The sequence below is a fragment of the Protopterus annectens genome, chromosome 2.part2 (genome assembly GCF_019279795.1).
Source record: "Protopterus annectens isolate FY-2018-M chromosome 2.part2, PAN1.0, whole genome shotgun sequence".
NCBI classification, from domain to species: domain Eukaryota; kingdom Metazoa; phylum Chordata; order Ceratodontiformes; family Protopteridae; genus Protopterus; species Protopterus annectens.
Window position 1 is genome coordinate 95,248,007 of NC_056730.1, and position 23,309 is coordinate 95,271,315.

The window sequence follows — 23,309 nt, forward strand, 5'->3', positions numbered from 1 at the left end:
CATTCTGAATTGGGCAGTTTTGTCATTATTGGTTCATGCATTTTGTTTCATTGATTAATGGAAAATGTTCAAAACAAATTTAAAACATGCTCTAACAAGTCTGTTGTATTATACAAGGAATATAATTTAATACAATCAGGAATGTGTATCAAAGAACACATTTATGTTTGTGTGCAAGGGGCCTGTGATTTGATAACAGCCGTAATCTTTATCCGCCACTACCCAGATGCATTTTCTTTGAATGTGGGTTTCAATGCTGTTTCAATGAATGTGAGTTTCAAGGGCAGAGAAGTTTTAATGCTAAGTTTACTTTCATTGTGAGACTGGTATTGCTTTGCTTAGCAGATGTCTATTACTATAAAATGAAAGTTTTAAATGAAATCCAAATAATCACTGTAGAAGTGAAGCAGTATGCACATTAGTGTTTATGGTAAATGGAGCAAAATAGCCAATTAATGGGACATTTAAATGTCTGCATAGGGGAGGGCTGTGTATGGGGGGTCCCATTCAACCATGATTTTGTGAAGGGGGAAGGGCAGCAAACTCAAAGACGGCCCCAGGTGGCACAAACTCTAGCTACCCACCACTGATCAGTAGGCCATGGAGAATGACTTTTGGAGGTCCTAGCAAACTATAATATTTTTTTGCTAAGATTAGAATACTGCCTACCATTAAATGCCCTACGTTTACCACAAAACCAACATACTGCAAGTCACCAGAAACAAAATCCTAAAGTTCATCTTTCTCCATTCCCAGTGAATATCATTGCTACACATTTAAAAAAAATGGTTACCATTTACTACAGGGTTTGGGGCCATATTTTGGTTGTCTGTTCAGTTTGCGTTTTAAAGTTGGTATCCCGTAATTCCACTGGAGTGGGTGGAGTATGTATGTAAATTTTATGTTAATCAGCATACAGATTTGTACCCACTTTTCATGGGCCTTTTTTGAGATTTTTGATGTTTCCAGGTTGAGAGCTATGCTCGGAACAGAGCCCACAGTCAAGGATTACGTGAAGATTAAAAATAAAAACAAATGTCTAAATATGGCCAGAACAGCTTTTAATAATGTGCAACTAAAATAATAAAAAGTTGGTAAGCTCTTTCACGGTCTCCCTGCTTTCTCAGACCATAGATACAAAACATACAATACTAACAAAGATTTAAAAGAATCCTAGACCAATCAAACAATTAGTGGTAAACACAAGTAAGACGAGAACCAATAAAATCAGTGGAATGGTGGCCTTCTCTTAAGAACCAGTTTTAAAAAGATATGTTCATTAAGACCAGGACTACAATTAACTGTAAAATCTACTATCCATCGCAGGTCATTGTATTCAGTTCTAATACTTAGATCCCTTTCTCTGTTATCCTTAAGGGAACCTAAAGCCAGAAATTTAAACAAATGTTCACCACTTTTTTCCAATACATGCTTAGCTAATGCACTAGTAAGTTTCTTATTCCTGACATTACAGTGCTATAAAATCCTCTCTTTTAATGTGTGGTTTATTTTTCCTGTATAAAATCCTTTGCTGTTCTTATACTGTGCTAGATAAACTAAGTTCCTAGTCCTGTAATCAGCACAGAAATTGAAATAAATACACTTCCCTGTCCTAGGGTGTTTGATGTAAAGTGTACTCCATATGGAGTTGCAAGCTTTACATGAACACAAGAGAAAGTACCCAGCCAATCTGATCCATTTCTGTCAACATAAGATTGTTTATAGCAAAGATACTGCTTGAGAGTTTTGTTGTTAAATACAAACTTTGGTGTTGAGCCTAGCCTATCCCTAAGGTCAGGATCTGTCATCAGAATAGTCCAATTTCTTCTAACCACATCACAAACCATATTGATATCACTAGAATATGTAAGCAAGATTCTAGGTATAGTATTTCGATTCATAGATCTAATGTTTTGAACTGTATGACCTTCAGCTGAAAAGTAGGGTTTAACCTTGGTCTGCCTAGTGTGGCATACATCTTCTATTGTATTATTAATCTCAGACAGAGTAACTTCTCTAAAAAATCTTGTCTTGGAGATCTTGAGGCTTCATCTAACATTTCATCTTTATCATGTAGTCGCATTACCCTGATGATCTGGCCTTTCAAAACGCTCCTAGGAACGTGTCGGGGGTGCATGCTGGTTTTATGTAACACCTTATTCCTCTTACAGGATTTCTTATATACACTGGCACTTAATTGTCCCATCATACCTCTAAGTACAGTAACGTCAAGAAAATCTATGTTATCTTAGGATATGTGTGTACTAAACTTAAGATAATAGTGGTACCATGGAGATAGATAAACCATCAGTTCCTGTTGTATCCCTTCCCAAATAAGGAAGACATAATCCACAAACGTTTATAGTACCAAACATGTGCTTTAAATATATCACTAGCAAAAAAAAAAAAAAAACCTTTTCCAGGTCCCATTGTGCCAATACTACATTTGCGTAGGAATTAACACATGCTGTCCCCATGGGGACACGTTCTTAGGAACAACAAAACTCTCAAGCAGCATCTTTGCTATAAACAATCTTCTGTTGATAGAAATAGATCCGATCGTCTGAGAACTTTCCCTTGCCATTCATGTAAAGCTTGCAGCTCTATATGGAGTGCATTTTATATCAAACACCCTAGGACAGGGAAGTGCATTTATTTCAATTTCTATGCTGTTTGTAGGACTAGGAACTTAGTTTATCTAGCACAGTGTAAGAACTGTGAAGGATATTATATAGGAAAAACAAACCACACATTAAAAGAAAGGATTTTAGAGCACTGTAATGATGTCAGGAATAAGAAACCTACTATTGCCTTAGTTACGCACGTATTAGAAAAGTGTGAAAAACATTCATTCAAATTTCTGGATTTGGATTTCCTTAAGGATAACACCAGAGAAGGGGATCTAAGTAATAGGACTGAATACAATAAATGCGATGGATAGTAGATTTTAGAGGTAATTGTAGTCCTGGTCTTAATAAGCAAACCAGTTTTTAAGAGACCAGTGTTCCACTGATTTCATTGGTTCCTGTATTAGCTGTGTTTGCCACTTGTTTTTTGATTGGGCTACGAGTCTTAAATCTTTGTTAGTATTGTATGTTTTGTATCTATGGTCTGAAGAAGCGGGGAGACCGCAAAAGTGCTTAATGAGTTATTTTAGTTGCACATTATTAAAAGCTGTTCTGGCCATATCTGGACATTGTTTTATTTTTCTTTTGGACTTGTTTTCTGTCCTTGGCCCACTGTTCAACATTTTTCTCCGATTATGTGAAGACTGACATCAGATCATACATTTTTTATGCAGAAAAAAATGTATTTTCAAGCTTATCTTAAAGGCTTTTAGGCATATTTCAGTCATTCAATGGTCATATATTCAATTGACTACTTTACCAAGTCTGCATGACTGTTAGTTACTTTAAGCTGTTTAGTAATCAGTTATTCAGAAGTCTTCAATGATTTTTATGCATATTTCATCCATTCAATAGTTATGTAACACGGACTCAGCATTTTATTTATATTCCACATTAAGGTCAGAGACCATTAAACTGCTAAACTACTTAATGGATTCTTTTACTGAGTTTGCATGGCTAGTGGGTTATATTGCTTAAAATGCTCTGTAATCAGTTCTTGTTCTGAATATTTTTCTAGTAGTTATACAGATTAAAGTGGTTAACCAGTTAATATAAGTTTCAAATAAAACCCAGTTTTTGCCAGTACCACCACAAAGCATTTTTTTTTTTGTTTAAGGGGATACTGAATCGTCGTCTTCTTCTTTCGGATTTTTACCGGTTAGGGGTTGCCACAACAGATCACCTTCTGTTGTATGTTGTTGAGTTGTCAGCCCGGCGCCCAACCTTCCACAGAAGGCACATGCACGCACTCACACCTAGGGTCAATTTAGAGTATCCAATCCACCTACAGCATGTCTTTGGGAGGAAACCGGAGCACCCGGAGGAAAACCACACGACCACAGGGTGGACATGCAGACTCCACACAGAAGGCAGCCCAGCCAAGGATCAAACCAGAGAACCCCTTGCTGTGAGGCGGCAATGCTAAGCACTGCACCACCGCGGCCACCCGTTTAAGGGTATACTGAATAACACAGTCAATATCTGTCACAGACAAATAAGCTTCACACTGCACAACTACAGATTATAGCTATAACCACCATTTCCCCCCTTGATTTCAATCATCACAGGAAAAGCTCAGTGCCTCTGCACACCAGTAACTGAAATAAGACTAGAATTATTTTGCACACATGCACACAGTCACAATACCTTTCATGTGGGAATAACGTAAATCCAACAATACGGCAAAGGACGGCACAACGACTCCTCAGCTTGAACAGGTCACAATTTATTGACAAAGCCCAGTAAAATCCAAAAAAAAATCACAAATTAAGAACAAGATAAGATCTCAATGTTACAGTTAAGCGCTTTCATCTGACCAAATGCAGACTTCTTCAGAACTGCCATCTTTGTTACAATGTCAGTCTTTATACATGCTGTTTTGGCGCCAAAAACTGTTTAAAAATTTTTAAAAAGATATCCTCTCAAAACAATATTCAATGAAAAATTCAACAATATTAAAGTGCACCATGCTTCATAAATACCTAATGCCCAAAAATATTAATATTAATAAATTAACACTAAGATGCAGTGAATGCAAAATTTATACTCAGAATACCTAAGAAAATGAATGATAAAAATACATAAATTACCTAAAAACTAATGTGTTGCTTGTACTCTTATGTCCACAACTAATGATAAACAATATGAAAGTGTGATATATACAATCGTTGATAAATTCATATGTAAATGTATAAATAAAGTATTAGGTACAATATAAACTTCTGTGAAAAAAATCCCTATGCCAGGCATAAAAATGGTTTTATACTTATGAAATCATTAATGCCTGGAAATCTAGTGGCATCTGTTAATATTTGCCATTTGCTCTCTTTCATGGCTAACATAGCCTTCACATTACCACCATTTATCATGATGTCCACCTGATCTAAAATAATAAATTTAAAATTATGTTGATCCCCATATTGTAATATATGTCTACATAAAGCATTCTTTTTATCTTGGGTTCTAATGCAATACAAATGGTCGTAAATGCGACTAACTGCCTTTCCGTCTTTCCTATATAAAACGCGGAACATGCTTCACAACTTGCCATATAGACCACAAATTTGGTATTGCAGTTTCCTGCCCTACTTTTAATGTTTGTCCCACAACAATTTTTAAATTTAAATCCATCTTTCCCATTTATGGAACTACACTGTTTGCATGCTCCGCATTTCATGGTTCCTTTTTTCTACCATCTTGTGCATTACGTTCCATTATCCTTTTCAGATTTGGACCGGTCTTGTATATAAATTTGGGAAATGTACCTACTTTCTGTACTAAACTATCGTCCATCATAATCAACTGCCAATGTTGTCTTATAATATTCTCTATATATTTTACTCCTGGTGAATACATTAATATACACACCCTATTAGTATGATCCTGTATATCATTATTTTTCTGTGAGGAAAATACATATGTAGAATTACCTAATAAAGGTTTATACTTCCTACCCCATTCTGAACCAATATACCTAACTACATCCTTAAGTAAGTAATCAGGATAGCCTCTTGTACTAAACATTGACCTGATAAGCTGTATCTCATAAAACATAATATCCTTAGTAGATGACATTCTGGCAGCCCTTATACACTGCCCCTTAAATATATTCTTGAAAACATGTTTAGGATGATTGCTACTAAACTCAAAGTAATCGTTTGAAAATGTTTCTTTCCTATGAATACTAGAAACAAACCCGTCATCCCCATGACTAATATAGGTGTCTGGATAAGCAATACCCTTTACATTGTACTTGTATGTAAATTAAAAAAAAAATCTGTTGTATTATTAAGATATGTAATAAAAGAATTTATAAGGTCAATGGGTCCATCCCATAATATGAATAAGTCGTCCAAAAACCTTGAATAATATTTTACATGTTCATAATACTTACTATTGAATAAATATTCTGTCTCCCATTCGAGCATTACTAAATTTACAAAAATAGGGGCACAAGAGGCCCCCACAGCAACACCTGCAGTTTGCTTGAAAAATTCATTCTCAAAATAAATGTAGTCATGGTCTAAAACCAGGCCCATCATATCGGTAATGACAAATCTTGTCCCATACCAAATTAGAAAATTTCCTTAAGCTGTTACTAAAATATTCTAAACCAATCTCCTTAGGAATGCAAGAAAACAGATCTATTACATCTATAGTGATGAAAGTGAGATTCCTGTTCCAAATCTGCAATGTTAATTTGCTAAGAAAAATCCAGGAATCCTTGATTAAATGAGGTACATTACTATACACTGGTTTTACCCATCTATCTATAGCCACTCCCAAAGGGAAGGTTTTGGACTTGCTTCCAGATATGATGGGTCTAAATGGGGGATTTTCCAAGTTCTTATGTGTCTTAGGAATTCCTACAATCGTAGCTAAGGTAGGATATTCCACCTTCAAAAACGGATATGTCTCATAGGTAATTCTGTGATCTATGAGATATTCTTCTAAGGTAAGATCTATACGCCTATACCCGATATTAACTTCATTAAGGGAAATGGCTTCGTAATTACCAGATTGATATAATATATTATAAATTTCTTTTATATATTCAAATTTATTATATATTACGATCCCACCCCCTTTATCGGGTTTCATAATCCTCACCATTATTATTCATAAGAGAATTCAGGCAATCTCGCTCTCCTACTGTTAAGTGGTCTTTGTGTTCAATACCTTGTCTATCTCTAATTTTATAAGCTTTGAAAAAGCTATATATATCTTGACTATTTTTTCAAAACTCGCTATAACAGGATTACTAATAGGTATACAAGTGCTTTTCTTCTTAAGAACGTGAACATTCCTTTTGCTACAAATACTGTTGTCAGCTTCCTCTTTTCCAAACTGAACAGCTAAATTTAATCTACGACAAAAAAGTTTAAATTCAGTAATAATATCCACTAAATTAATATTTGCTGTAGGTATGAATTTCATTCCCTTGGAAAATAATTTATAAAAATCATCAGAAATAACTTGATTCGTATAATTAAATACTTTAAAACCTTTATATGTAGAAATAATATTGTCCACTCTATCAAATGTTACCAAATCATGTCCACCATCGTGGATTTGACTCGCATCTGAGGCAGCCACTAAATGTGTATTTTCACTCAAATTTACATCTTTATCAGGAACATTAACTTCATTATTGTTAATAACTAATGCCTCTTTCTCCTGTTCCAGGGTGTAAATTAATTTTTTGGTGGGGGAAAAAACCTGCCTCCATGAAAATTCACTTCCCTTTCACCCATAACTTCGTCAGGTCTTTGGTACCTGTCACTTTCTCCATCCTTTTTAGCCTTGGGCCAAATATACACCCTGTGGTTAGCATATTGGTCCATATCACATACAATTTTCCTTCCTTTCCTATTATATATATTACCAGCTGTTTGATCAGCTAGGGTAAATTGTTTCTCATATAAATCAATCCATTGTATACAATGTTCATTGATCATAATTTCCTGATTTAATTTATCAACTTCTTGTATTAAATATGTTATTTTCTCATAGTCTTTCTTGACTAACAAACTCATAATTAAACCCAACGCTGTCAAACAACACACTGAAGTCATTTATAGTATTAAAATCTAATTATATCCCCATAGGTATCTTAAAAAAATCTGATACCTTTAGGTACAATTTTCAACGAGATGCATTTAGTAAAATATGCATTTTCTATTTTTAAATTTTTAATAGACAGCAACCTCTTCCCTAACAAATAAATTTTGTCTTTAATGGTAACATTAGAGTCTTTTATACAATGTTCAACCACATTGTCTTTTCTATCATATTTAGTAAATTCATAATCATCCTTTAAAAAGCATTCTAAATAATCACCAGCTGTACCTCTAGTAGATTTCACCTTAACTCTGTTGTTATCGTTCGGGTTAGCATTACTGCTTTTATACCCTTTACAAATATTAATACTAGAGTTGTTTACATGACAGTCAATACCTTTAGAATTGTCCACGTGAGCCTTCGATAAACCAGCATAAGTTTTTAAAGTCATTGGGCGTTTTGGTCTCGCTCCCAACCTTTCAATTTCGCTACAAGCATGAAACATGCTAAAATCAAAAGTAAACTCATTGAATGAGTTCTTACTTGTATTATTGTCTCTACAACGATGCAACAACCGTTGGTGGGATGAGCGATTCTCATCTACAGAATGCTGTCTTTGTCCATTTGGTATATCACAAGGTGAACTAGTGTCAATTCTTGTGTAAGTCTCCACACTGTTTACAGAGGGTACTACAAATCTTGCCAGTATTTCCGGCTGTTTGTCCAGTTTTACCCGCTTCAATAGTATCCAATGCAGCTCAGGTATGCCCAACCAAAGCTGCCAAACGGGACATTTCTTCCTTTAATTCAGTAATTTCTGATTGTAGTTTAGTAAATTCCTCCCTGTCCGATGCAGCCTGAGGAACGTCATTGGAGCCCTCCATACCAACAACTACCAGTGAATAAAATACTCAATGCAGCAACAACGTAAATCCAACAATAAGGTACAGGACGGCACGACTCCTCCTTAGCTTGAACAGGTCACAATTTACTGACAAAGCCCAGTAAAATCAAAAAAAAATCACAAATTAAGAACAAGTTAAGATCTCAATGTTACAGTTAAGCGCTTTCATCTGACCAACTGCAGACTTCTTCAGAACTGCCATCTTTGTTACAATGTCAGTCTTTATACACGCTGTTTTGGCGCCAAAAACTATTTAAAATTTCCGGTGCTTTTAGACCCAGTCGGCATCCTTCTCTCTCAACTGGAGGCTCTCCCTCTAACTAAACCAAACGAACCTCACCAAGAAAAGAATAATTCCTGTACCTACTGCCCAAGGATACCTACCTGGGAGTGAACTATCATATTTTAAGGTTAAGACCTGAAATTTGTACCTATATCTAAATATTATTAGTGTGTGCTCTGGGTCCAAAGGCACCTCTAGTTCTTATCCCATAGCCTTAAACTACCCTTAATTCTAACTCCAAAGCACAGTCCTATCAGTTAGTGTGCTTATAGTGCTATACTCTTGCCCACACTATTTCTCCTAGATTCCCCCTTACTAGTGTCCTACAGCCCATTTAACAGTTTAACCATTATAAATAAATAAAATTGAACATATTTCAGATAAATAAGAGCCAGCTTCTTATCACATAATTCTTACCTTAGCCCTCCACATGTTTGAATTGAATTAGTCCTGCTCTGCTCGCCCTCACTGCGTTCGGGCTCACTCCGCACCCCTCCCTGCCCCCAATTCCCACCCCCCACTACCTCTACATTTATAGGCACTCAGCCACACCCCTTCTACTACCACAACCTATCAACTCTATTATCACTTCTCCCTCCCTTCTATCCTCCCCACCAATCAGCAAATAGCCCACACTACCTCCACACCCACCTCCCTTCCCCCCCCTCTAACTTCACATCACCTTTCCCTGTACTTGCTTCTCACAATAGTTAACCCAAACTTGCATATTACCAAAATGTTGCTATATACCCTATTACCCACCCTTCATTGTAACCTATATCCTATCTATGTATGAAACCCAACAACTTACCAGGTATCACTGCCCTGTAGGACACACTATGTCCCAAAATGAAAAAAACAGCCTTTTTCAGTTATATATTATACCAGGACACTATAATAAGACAAAACTTACCCTCACTTATTATTCAACACAGCAATAACCCATGTCACATTGGTACCAAAGCCAAATTTCATGACAAACTTTTAAATAAACTTATGAAAACCATTAAAGAGTATAGACTAAGCCTTATAATCTGTGGAGATATTCACCCCAATCCAGGCCCTATTACCCCTAACTGACCATCTAATAGAAACAGCTATAACAAGATCATAATCAGTAGACCCACCAACTCCCTCTTGATCTGTCATCTTAATATAAGAAGTATAAACAAAAAAATACATGAACTTCATACCCTCTTAGCTGTATATTCCCCTGAGATATTATGTCCATCTGAAACCTGGCTGAAACCATCTACCACCGATAATGAAATTATTCCACCTGGCTATAGGTTCATAGGTTCATACTAGGCTGTCTGCCCTAGGGCATTTATAAGCCTAGCCAGAATGTGTTTGGCTTTCGCCACCCATTTTAAATTTATTTTGCTATGCCCTTTTTCGAGGTTAGTATACTGTGCCTCTGTCTAACAGTGACACAGAAGTGATACCCGGGGTAAACCTACGATCTCCCATCCACTCATCAAGATTCCTCTTGAAGAGAGTCAATGAGGGACTCTGCCTAACCTGGACTGGGATTTTATTCCAGAGTGAAGGGAGCCTCTGGGTTATGAATCTGTCCCTCCAGCATGTCCTATTTATTTCAGTGCTGAGGTTCAAGTCTCTCGAGCACGTAGCTCGATTGGATTTGGATTTTCTGAGGTGCAGCATGTCCATTAATTCCGGGTTGGACATGGCTTTATACGTCAGGCACAGATTCTCCTGTGAACAGGCGGTATGCCACTGAGTAGAGCTGGAGTTTCTTTAACTGGGCAGCATACGGCATCTGTTTGAGCCCTTTGATCCTCTTGGTGAGGTACTTTTGGGGTCTTTCCAGTTGCTGCAGGTGTCTGGTAAGGTACATCCCAAAAGGGGCATTGTACTCAATTATGGGCCTGATGAGGGATGAGTAAAGAGGCACGATGACCTCCCCTGATCTACATGTGAATCCCTTCATGATTAGGTGGGCTATATAAAATGTTTTTCTAACCACTTTGGCCACGTGGTTGTCAAATGAGAGATTGCTATCAGCTTGGTTCCCCAGGTCCCTAATTATTTCTTCTGTACTTAATGGATTACCACCTATGTGGTAATTTGTGGGCACTTTGTTTTTGCCAAAGGGGATGACTATACACTTTTGGCATTTAGCTTGAGGCCATGGCTCTGGCACCAGTTGTCTGTTTCTATGAGGCCCTTTTGGAGGATGCTTGTGTCGGCTGGAGAGTCGATTATGGCGCCCAGTTTGCAGTCATCTGCGAACTTGGTCAGCCACAGTCCTTCCGTGTTGGCCTGTACCGCCGAGAAATATATACTGAACAAGAGAGGTCCCAGGACTGAGCCTTGTGGGACACCACTTGTAACTGGTTTGGAGTCTGACATGGCTCCAGCAATTCTAACCATGTGGGTTCTGTCCTTGAGCCAGTTTGCAATCCATCTAGTGACATAGGGGTTTATATTTAAGCTGGTGAGCTTATCTATAATGCCCGAGTGGGGTATTGTATTGAAGGCTTTTGCGAGGTCCAGGTAGGCTGTGTGGACCACCTTCCCCTCGTCAATGGCCTTGGTGACTGTTTCAAAGAAATCAACCAGGTTTAAGAGGCAGGATCTGCCCTTAAAGCCGAACTGGGTAGGATCCAGTGTCTGTAGGTCCCCAATATCTTTATTTATGAGGTCCATGATGATCCTTTCCATAGCTTTGCAGACCAAGCTAGTCAGGCTTATGGGGCGATAGTTTCCAGGATCCGTTGAGGCACCACCTTTATGGAGAGGGATCACTGTTGCTGTACGCCACTCTTTTGGCACATATCCTGTAGTAAGGCTGAGATTGAACAGTAGTTTTATGTTTGGGTTTAGCTCTTCTTGGAGTTCATGTAGGACACAGCCCGGGACACCGTCTGGTCCCATTGATGCTGTGTTTTTTGCTTTGGAGAGGGCGGCTCTTACCTGAGCATCTGAGATGTCAGGGGGGCAAGCACTCTGCTGGGATAGATATTTGCCCTTTTGGTGGGGGGGGGGCATTTGCGCTGAACCTGTTGGCTAGGATGTTGGCAATGTCTGTGGGTTCAGTGTATTTTTTGTCATTTTGGACTAATTCTGAGCATATCTGGGAATTACCGCCCAGTTTCCTAACATAACTAAAGACAGCCTTGTGATTATCCTTAGTAACCTGTGCAATTTTTCTCTCGAAGCTGGCCTTAAACAATTTTATGAGTGCCTGTAGTTTTTTGCCAATACTGATCAGTGATGCCTTCCCTTTTTGGGATTTTGCTCCATCATTTAGTAGCTTCCTCCTTCTACTGTATAGTTTTGTTTATGGCTGGGGTCCACCAGACAGGACGTCTGGAGGATTGGGTCTTGGTTTTCTTTGAGATCGCATGATCCATGCATTCCTGAAGGTGTTCATAGAATGTGTTTATAAAGGATTCTGCGGTCTGGGCCGTATTTTCCACAGGCCCGGGGGCTTTGAAGGATTCTACCTCGGTTTTGAGGAGTGTGAAATTTGCTTTAGAGAAGTTTTTCACTGTGGTTTTCTGGGCAGGGGGTGGGGTCGGGATGTGAATATCCAGTGAGATTAGTTTATGGTCTGATCTCACCAGTGAGGGATACACTTCTGGTCTGGAGCATAGAGTCCCCATGTTGGTGATCAGGTCCAGTATGTTTTCCCCCTCTTGTGGGAGTGGTAACAAGTTGTTTCATAGCATTTGAGTTTATAAATTCTAGGAACCTTTGGGCTAGGGTGTTGGAGCTAGAGTAATGCTCCCAGTCTATGTTTGGGTAGTTGAAGTCACCAAATATAATGGTGTTTGGAGAGACCTTCATATTTTCCAGTGTTCTCAAAGGCCGAGTGGGGTTCCTGGGTTTGGGAGGGTGGTCTGTAGCAGACTATAAACTGGAAGGCAGTTTTACCCACTGTTAGTTGCACATGGATAGTCTCTGATGCTTCGTGCTTTGCCAACAACCTGGAGGTGTGGGCATCTTTGATGAATATCGATACTCCCCCTCCTTTTGTGGTTCGGTCCAAGTTTTGGGGCCGAAAAGCATGGTATGAGGTATAACCTGGTAGTGCTGGGGTGCTCTCGGGAGCCCTGAACCAGGTTTCCGTTACTGCACAGATATCAATGTTCTCCATGCTAAGGAGAGTTTCGAGTGCGTGCATCTTGAGGTTTAGACTTCTGGCGTTGAGTAGCATTACTCAGTTTCTTATCCCTTGTGATACCTATGGAGGTGGGTTCGTCTTTTGAGCCTTGCCTAAAAAGGCACTATGGGGGTAGCAAGAGCTTTTGCCAATATCCGAAAGCCCAGGGGTGACAGGTGCAAGCTGTCCCTAGCGAAGCATCGTGGCTTATCGAGCATATCATCCCAAGCTGACAGGCATTGGATCCCCTTTGAATGGCACCAGTACTTAAGCCAATTGTTGAAATTGATCATCTTGCCTTCATAATGTGGTATTGTTCTTGGTGAGGGTAAGATGCTACTCAAGGTCAGGGTCATACCGGCCTGGGCTACATGCTCAGAGAGCTCCTTTATGTCTCTTTTCATGTAGTCCAGGGAGGTATGTCTCAGGTCATTCACACCAGCATGGACAATGACGGAGTCATATTTGTACTTGCCTTGGAGTGACCTGAGTGATTGTGTTATGTGGCGGATCCTAGCGCCCGACAGGCTGCTCACCTCACTCAATCTACACAGACTAGATCGGACTATGAGGAAAGGGGGGGGGAGAATAGCTGTCCTCTATAAATCCGAACTGAATCTAACTACTGAAGTTATTCAGCCACCTCATATCAATAATTCCGAAATATTAGCTACCAAATTTCAACTGAACAAAAGTAAAAGCATTAATATTATCTGTATGTACATTCCCCCAGGAAACAATGTAACTACACTTGAGGACACCCTTCACTGGCTATCCTCTCGGTAAACCCCAGAAACCATAGTCCTGGGGGACTTTAACATAGATTGGGGCTCCTGTTCATCAAAATCCCCCTCCATTCATATCAACCTCCATGAATTCTCTCAAACAATAGTCACCCTCACCAGAATTGGCAAACACTCCCAAAAAGAGAGTATACTGGACTGAATACATGTAAACAGTAACCCCCTAATGTACACTGCAGGTACCCTCCCAGATGATCTAAGTGATCATCTCCTGATCTATATAATTAAACAAAAAGCTATTACCCCACAACAACCCTTGTTTAGGAAAGTCAGAAGCAAAAGAGACCTTGATCCTGCTAAACTTCAACTGGAACTTAAATCCTGCAACTGGACTATACACTAAAGCATCTCCCCTTAGATGAAGCTGTAACCTATTTTAATAACAAATTTATTGAAATCCTAGACCTACATGCTCCTGCCCGCCTAATAAGAACAAAAGGTAATAACATACCTTGGCTTTCCAAAGATACAAGAACAAAAATTAACAGTAGAAATAAACTATGGTCTGGCGATCTACCAAAACCCCCCATGATTACAATAAATATAGACATGCACGGAATGAAACAAAAACCCTTGTACTACTGGATAAAAAACACTATTACAGTAGGCTACAGATGAATAACCAACACAATCCTCAAAAATTCTGGGCTGGGATCAATAAATTACTGTATCCAGGTAAAACATCAACACCCAACCCAGCTGCCAACTCAAATCAAACCCCAGAACAGGTTGCAGATAGTTTCAATCATTTCTTTACTGAAACTATTCAAGCTCTAGTCACCCAACTACCCCAAAGTTCCCTTGATGAAATTAACACTAAATCCAACAGTCAAAACCTATTCTGCTTTCAGCCTGTATCAACCTCCTTTATATGCAAGCTAATCAAAAAAACTAAAACCCACCACCCTATCTGCTGACCAACTCCCAGCGGAATATCTACAAATGACAGCAGATGCTATCACCTTTCCAATCTCTATCCTAATCAACCGGACCATATCAGAAGCCAAAATTCCCAATATCTGGAAAACATCTTATGTGATTCCATTACATAAAGGAGGTCCCTCTACCGAATACTCCAATTATAGGCCTATAGCCATACTCTCCCCACTTGCCAAGATCATGGAGAAATGTATACATAAACAGCTTGTGCAACATTTACTCCAGAATGACCTGATGGCTAATGCCCAACATGGCTTTCGGCCACATCATAGTACAACCACTGCCCTACTGTCCTTTACTAACACCATTAATAATAACCGCAACAACCACCGCACCTTGTCTGCCCTCTTCCTAGATTATTCCAAGGCTTTTGACATGATGAACAATTAACTAATGATTAAGACCCTGCAAACTCTCAGTCTACATCCCAATGCCCTTCTCTGGTTTAAATCCTATCTCAATGACAGGCAACAAGCAGTCCTCTGGCAGAATAAGCTCTCAAATCTATTATCCAACACTATCGGAGTTCCACAAGGCTCCATACTAGGACCACTACTGTTTTCTATCTTTATTAATGATCTACCTACTATCATACCGAACATCAGCTGTATCCAATATGCTGATGACTCCACCCTGATCTGCTCTGCCACATCTCCAGATGACCTAAAAATGGATACTCAGGCTACTTTTACTGTTATAGAAAACTGGCTATCCAAACGTTGCCTACTACTAAATCCCAAAAAAAAAAAAACAAAATGCTCATATTTCCACCAACCCAAAGGACTATACCTTACTCCTTTACCATACAAGCTAATGATGGGACAGTCATTTCCCTGGACTCCAATACCAAACTACTAGGTGTCACTATAGACAATTACTTAAAATTTGATCTCCATGTGAACCAGACAATCAAAACCATCAACAGAAAACTTGGTTCACTCTACAGAGTCAAAACCTTCCTTACCCCCATAGCTAAAAAAGCCATTGCACGCTCGCACCTACTCTCAACACTCCTATATGCCTCCCCCCTTCTAGCAAACATAAGTAAATCTGAACTAAACAGACTTACTACCTGCTATAATCACATCGCCAGGTTTGCTACAGGCTCTCCTTTCAGAACCCATCACTGCATTAACCTCAAACAGCTCAGATGGTTGGAATTTCCCAATCTCGTCAAGTACAACTTTCTAACATTGGCTAATAAAATCCTAAAGAACCCAAATAACACTCCAGCCCTTAGTAACTACATCCTCTTCCATAAAAACACAAGACTGCTATGTTCATCCAATAAGTTACAAATACAAACTAGAATTAACAATGCTGCTGGCATGGCCCTATTTGCAAATTCTGTAAGCAGAACCTGGAACAAATTACCAGGTGCCATTACCATGCTCTCATCCCCAGACCTATTCAAGGCCTCAATTAAACAACATCTGGAACTAAAATGGATATGCCACTGTGACAAGCCTGACTAAAATGAATATGCCACTGTGACAAGCCTGACTAAATCAACATAATGTATGTAATTACTTAGCTAATTTGATATTGTTTATCTACTACTAACTTTACAATGGAACATTGACTGTCTGTATGTACTTCTACCTGTATTCCCTTATTAACTACACCTATAACTAAAATTATAATACTATATATAATCAATGTTTTTTTCTTCTTTCTCAACTATTTTTTGTTCTTGTATTGTGTCTGGAGCTTATCTCCCCGGGCCTCCGCTGAAAATGGACTTTAATTCCAGTCGAACTAACCCGGTCAACAAATGTAAAATAAAAAAAATAAATAAATAAATAAAAAGATATCCTCTCAAAACAATATTCAATGAAAAATTCAACAACAATATTAAATAAAGTGCACCATGCTTCATAAATACCTAATGCCCAAAAATATTAAACAAGTTTTCCAGTTGTTTTTTGATTGGTCTACAAGTCTTAAATCTTTGTTAGTATTGTATGTTTTGTATCTATGGTCTGAAGAAGCGGGAAGACCGCAAAAGTGCTTAATGAGTTATTTTAGTTGCACATTATTAAAAGCTGTTCTGGCCATATCTGGACATTGTTTTATTTTTCTTTTGGACTTGTTTTCTGAAAAAAAAGCATTTTCAAGCTCATCTTAAAGGCTTTTAGGCATATTTCAGTCATTCAATGGTCATATATTCAACTGACTACTTTACCAAGTCTGCATGACTGTTAAGTTACAAGCTGTTTAGTAATCAGTTATTCAGAAGTCTTCAATGATTTTTATGCATATTTCATCCATTCAATAGTTATGTAACACGGACTCAGCATTTTATTTATATTCCATTAAGGTCAGAGACCATTAAACTGCTAAACTACTTAATGGATTGGTTTACTGAGTTTGCATGGCTAGTGGGTTATATTACTTAAAATGCTCTGTAATCAGTTCTTGTTCTGAATATTTTTCTAGTAGTTACAGATTAAAGTGGTTAACCAGTTATTATAAGTTTCAAATAAAACCCAATTTTTGCCAGTACCACCCACAAAGCATTTTTTTTTTTGTTTAAGGGTATACTGAATAGTCTTCTTCTTTCGGATTTTTACCAGATAGGGGTTGCCACAGCAGATCACCTTCTGGTGTATGGTGTTGAGTTGTCAGCCCGGCGCCCAACCTTCCACAGAAGGCACATACACGCACTCACACCTAGGGTCAATTTAGAGTATCCAATCCACCTACAGCATGTCTTTGGGATGTGGGAGGAAACCGGAGCACCCGGAGGAAAACCACACAACCACAGGGTGGACATGCAGACTCCATATAGAAGGCAGCCCAGCCGAGGATCGAACCAGAGAACTTCTTGCTGTGAGGCGGCAATGCTAAGCGCTGAAACATCGCTGCCACCCGTTTAAGGGTATACTGAATAACACAGTCAATATCTGTCACAGACAAATAAGCTTCACACTGCACAACTACAGTTTAGAGCTATAACCATTTCCCCCCTTGATCTCAATCATCTCAGGAAAAGCTCAGTGCCTCTGCACGCCAGTAACTGAAATAAGACTAGAATTATTTTGCACACCGTCACAATACCTTTCATGAGGGAATGCCAACTCCTCAATTCCCAGGTATTCTACCACTCAAAACTAATAGAACAAATGCACACCTCACCATTTACTCTTAAACTAACTTTTTTTTTTTTAAACAGTTTTTAGTACTTAACAAATAAGCACCTATCCAAGCATGTCTAAGGGTCAGCTCTCAGTGTTTTCTCCTGTCTACCTGATGAATCTGGGTAGCTTGGGGAAATGCAGCAAATGTACACAGACAATCCTCGCCTCCTACCACCCAACAATACAACCTGTGAGAGATGCGCTTATATAACCAAACTGGAAGCAAAGCTCTCTTCACCCAAGTCTGGACTAGACAGTCAAGAGGAGAAGGTAAACACTTGCACCGCACCACACTCATCACACAGTATCTCAAAACCTACACCACCAAAATACATGCATAGAAACACAAAACACATACCTACATTCACGGAGGCTCTCAATAAAAATCTGCTCAAGCAACAGAGACCTCCAAAGCAGAAACGCAAGCAACCTCCAACCCCCCAACACAACCCAAATGACACAGCCCACAAACTCAGTGTGCCACTCAAGCACAGCCCATAAGGCATAACAACGTACCTAATTATAGATGACTCTATAGTCAGGCACACAGATGTTCCACTCACCAGGCACAAGGAGAAAGCTACTGTCAGCTGCCTGTCAGGTGCCAGGATCTGCCACATAACTCATGCACTCAGGTCACTCCACAAGTACAAATATAACTCTGTCATAGTCTATGTTGGCCTGAATGACCCGAGATGTACCTCCCTGGACTACATGAAGAGAGACATGGAGGAGCTCTCCGATCTTGTAGCCCAGGCAGGTATGACCCTTACCCTGAGTAGCATCCTGCCATCATCCAGAATGATACCACAGCACAAGGACAAAATGATTGACTTCAACCATTGACAGCTTCTGGTGTCACTCTAAGGGGATCCTATATCTGTCTTCCTGGGATGACATGACTGACAGACCACAATGCTTTACCAGAGATGGCCTGCACCCGACGCCCTTGGGATTCCGAATACTGGCTAAGGCTCTTGCCACCCTTATAGTGCCTTTTTTAGGCAAGGTTCAAATGACAAATTCACCACGGTAACAGGTACAAGCAAGCAAAATCTGAGTGTAATGTTACTCAATGCTAGAAGTCTAAACCTCAAAATGCATTCAGTCGAGGCACTCCTTAAAATGGAGAACATTGACATCTATGTAGTGACAGAGACCTGGCTCAAGGCTCCAGAGAGCACCCCTGCATTACCACGCTATAATTCATACCACACTTCGGCCACCTAACCTGGACCGAAACACTAAAGGTGGAGGCATGTCCATATTCATTAAGGATATCCACACTTCCAGGCTAGTTGCTCAGCATAATGCATCTGAGATTATCCAAGTACAACTAACTCAGGACAAGACCGCAATCCAAATTGTAACTTGCTACAGATCCCCCACCATGCCCCAGGATTCCCACTCCTCAATTCTTGATACACTGGAAAATAGAGTACAACCCAACACCCTAATAATGGGCGATTTCAACTACCCCACCATTAAATGGGAAAACTACTCCTGTACATGTCATGTATCAACACTCTTGCACAACGTTTTCTGGAATTCAGAAATTCCAACTCCTTGGATCAACTTATCCACACCTCTGCCATGGGCAACAGTATCCTAGACCTGGTCATTACAAACATGGGCTACCAGTGTTCCACACCAGAGGTCACTTCCTCGTTGGTCAGATCCGACCACAAGCTTATCACCGTAGGCATCCACATCTCACCCACCACCCCCCAATTAGAGAAACCACCATAAAAATATTCTCCAATGCCAACTTCTCGCTTCTTAAGACAGAAGTGGCAAACTTTATGACACCCATGCAGACGGACATGGACAATAGAAGCACGACTGCTGAATCCTACACAATTGCACTTTATAAGCACTTACATGAGTGCATGGATCATGCTATCCATAACAGAATCAAGTTACTATCCTCCAGAAAAGGAAGCAAATCTGGTGCTCCCCTGCCATAAACAAACTCTACAACAAAAGAAACTATTTAAGAGTAAAATCCCATGATTGGAGGAACTCCCTGATCAGCTTCAGTAAGAAGCTGAGATCCCTCATAAAATCCTCAAAAGCTAGTTACAAAAACAAAATTGCCACGGATTCTAAAAAACAACCACAAAGCATTCTATAGCTATGTCAAGAATCTCAATGGCAAAACTCAGATCTGCTCTGAGTTACAGCACAATGGCACTAAATATACAGAACCAACTGATACTGCCAACATCCTGGCAGATAGGTTCAGTGCTAACTTTACCTCCCTCTCACCCCCCTAAGGGGCCCATCTCTATACCGGAAGAATGCAAAGTTCCTGTAATCACGACTGCACAGGTAAAAACCACACTCTCCAAAGCCAAGAACACAGCATCCATGGGACCTGACAACATCCCAGGCTGCGTTCTACATGAATTACAGAATGAACTGGCACCCCACCTAAGCACCATGTTCAATCATAGCCTCACCTCTGGCTTTCTGCCCACTGAATGGCTCACAGTGACAGTTATCCCACTCCACAAAGGGGGAGCCACCACAGACCCTGGGAACTACCGCCTCATTAGCCTAACGAGCCTAGTCTGCAAGGCCATGGAACGTATCATGGAACTTATAAACAAAGACATTGGTGATCTCCAAACTCTGGACCCCACCCAGTTCGGGTTTGTAAAAGGCAGATCATATCTACTAAACCTGACACACTTCTTTGAAGCAGTCACCAAAGCAGTAGACAAGGGTAAGGGGGCTCTCACAGCCTTATCTAGATCTCGCCAAGGCTTTTGACACCATCCGCCACTCTAGAATTATAGATAAACTCACTGAACTTGGCATAAATCCCTATGTCACAAGATGGGTTATCAACTGGCTCACTGACAGAACCCACAGTGTGAAAGTAGCAGACTCCAAATACGATTTCAGACTTCAGACCAGTGACAAGTGGTGTACCACAGGGTTCAGTCCTGGGTCCTTTCCCGTTTGGTATCTACTTTTCTGAAGTACAGGCTAACACAGAAGGTTTTTGGCTAACGAAGTTCGCAGATGACTGCAAACTAGGAGCCATAATCCAAACTCCTAACGATGTGGACATCCTACAAAAGGGCCTCACTGAGACAGACACCTGGTGTCAAAGCCATGGCCTCAAGCTCAATGCCAAAAAGTGCATTTTCATCCCCTTTGGTAAAAACTCTGCACCTATGAGCTACCACATAGGTGGTAGTCTACTTAACACCGAAAGTGTAATAAGAGACCTTGGGACTTAGGTGGGCAGTAGTCTCTCCTTTGATAATCACATCACCACAGCAGTCAGGAAATCCTTCTACGTGGCACACTTATCACAAAAGGTTCCCCATCCAGGAAAAAAAAAAAGGTCATTGTTCCCTTCTACTCGTCACTCATTAGACCCATTATAGAGTACAACCCCCCCTTTTGGTATGTACTTCACAAGACATCTACAGCTGGAAAGGTCGCAGAAATACCTCACAAAGAGGATTACCAGCCTCAAACAGATGCCCTACGCAGACAGTCTCAAAAAACTCCAGCTTTACTCAGTCGCATATCGCCTACTCAGAGGTGATCTTTGCCTAACATACAAAGATACGTCAAACCCAGAGCTGTTGGACATGCTCCAACTAAAGAAATCCCAATCCCTCCGAGCTACACACTCTAGGGACCTAAACCTTGTCACCACAATAAACAGAACATGCTGGAGGGATAGATTCCTGTCCCAGAGACTTCCCATACCCTGGAAAAAACTACCTATCTATAGCAAACAAAGCTCATTAGCACTCAAGAAAAATCTTGATGATTGGATGGGAAATAGGAAATTCACCCCGGGAATCACCTCTATGGCTCTGCTCAACAGGGGCACAGGAAAATAATTTTCTTGGGTGGCGAAAGCCAGGGCACCTTTTCGGCTAGGCTTATATAGGCCCTAGGGCCAATAGCCTAGTATCTACATATGAAATGTTCAAATGGTTTCGATTAGCTCTGACCAAATATCCTTCCTGGAACTGACAACACACTTACTTCAAGTAAAGAATGTCCTTTCCAAATAAATATGTGGACAATAAGTGGTATACCCAAGAAATTGAGCATGAAGCATTAAAAAGATAATGGTCCGAACAAAAGTATCTTCCAGAATATTAAGGCTCTTCAACAGTGCAGACAGGAAAAAAGGCTTAGTTCCATCTCCACGCTACACTACATTTTCACAGTTGCTAATGGAGTTGTATACTACTTTAGTCATTTTCTTTTACATATTAAACTTTTGCTAAAAAAGCAAGTGGCAAGGTTACTTTTTACTTTTATCTTTTAACCAGTCGTGCGTACTATTTTTTTAATCCGAGTCATCTCTAATGCAAATACATTTTTAAATATTTCCCAGATTGCAGCTCATCTCACTATGACAATACATTCAATACAAAACAAAAAGATGTACACAAACTGGAAACATGGTAGTAGCATTCAAATCCATCTTTAAAGAAAATGAGAAATTAGCAAAATGCAACAAACATTAGAAAATGCTAAACACTTTGAAGGATGGTATGGGAAAATCTAGTAGCAAACTTTAGCATATTAAAGTGCCAGAATGGCTGTATATTTTACTTAATGCATTCTCTTGACTGGGTAGATCTCATCGGGACATTTTCTGAGGAGCTATATATTATACTGTAATTAAAGATAGACAACATGAAGACTTGATTACTCATTAGTGCTAAGACATTGTAGCACCTACCCAAGACTACGAGGTATATGAGAGAGCAAGATCACTGAAAACTATACAAACAATAACTACGCCAGGATTCCAAAATGACTGATGGAGAAACATCATATCAAATGAAACCAGGATTCCACAGACATTGGACCCCAGAAAGGGACACATTTATAAATGAGATGAACATGCAATGTTTACTTACGTTTAGTGTCTACTTCAGTCAAGGATGATGGCACAGAACAATCTGGTAAGAATGTAGGTAGTGGAACTTTAAGTAAATCATTCAGTGACTCTTTCTTGAACTAAAAAGAACCAACATGTTAAATGCATCAGATCAAATTCATATACTGAAGCTAAACTAAGATGCATTTGGACGCAAAATATGAAACATACAATTGTAAACATACATGCATACATATTGTTGGGGGGGGGGGTAGATAACATAATAGAATTAAAATATATCACAAGTACAATTAATTACCTACAATTAACTGTGCAGATAAACTATGTACCTCTTAATACATTCTTTAAGCTGTATTTTTTATACTTTGTTGCTATATTATATTGCAATTTACAGAGGAAAAACATTCTATGTAAGGAGTGCAGATAGTTAACACTTACTAAAAAAAGCCTAAACACAATTCACTCAGTACCAAATGGCATTCTGTAGGCAATATCTGGATCTGCACCCAATGACCTCTCTAAATGCTTAGTTTCT

The 23,309-nt window shown here is 39.5% G+C and overlaps 1 protein-coding gene across 2 annotated transcripts in view; it reads right to left on the reverse strand.

Moving 5' to 3' along the window:
• Positions 1-23,309, reverse strand: part of LOC122795551 (elongin-A-like) — a 1,176,755-nt gene that overhangs the window by 479,786 nt on the left and 673,660 nt on the right. For both annotated transcript variants that reach the window (XM_044063776.1, XM_044063777.1), the window contains one exon: positions 22,794-22,893. In XM_044063776.1, coding sequence (XP_043919711.1) covers positions 22,794-22,893 — 100 coding nt within the window. The remainder of the gene's footprint in view (positions 1-22,793; positions 22,894-23,309) is intronic.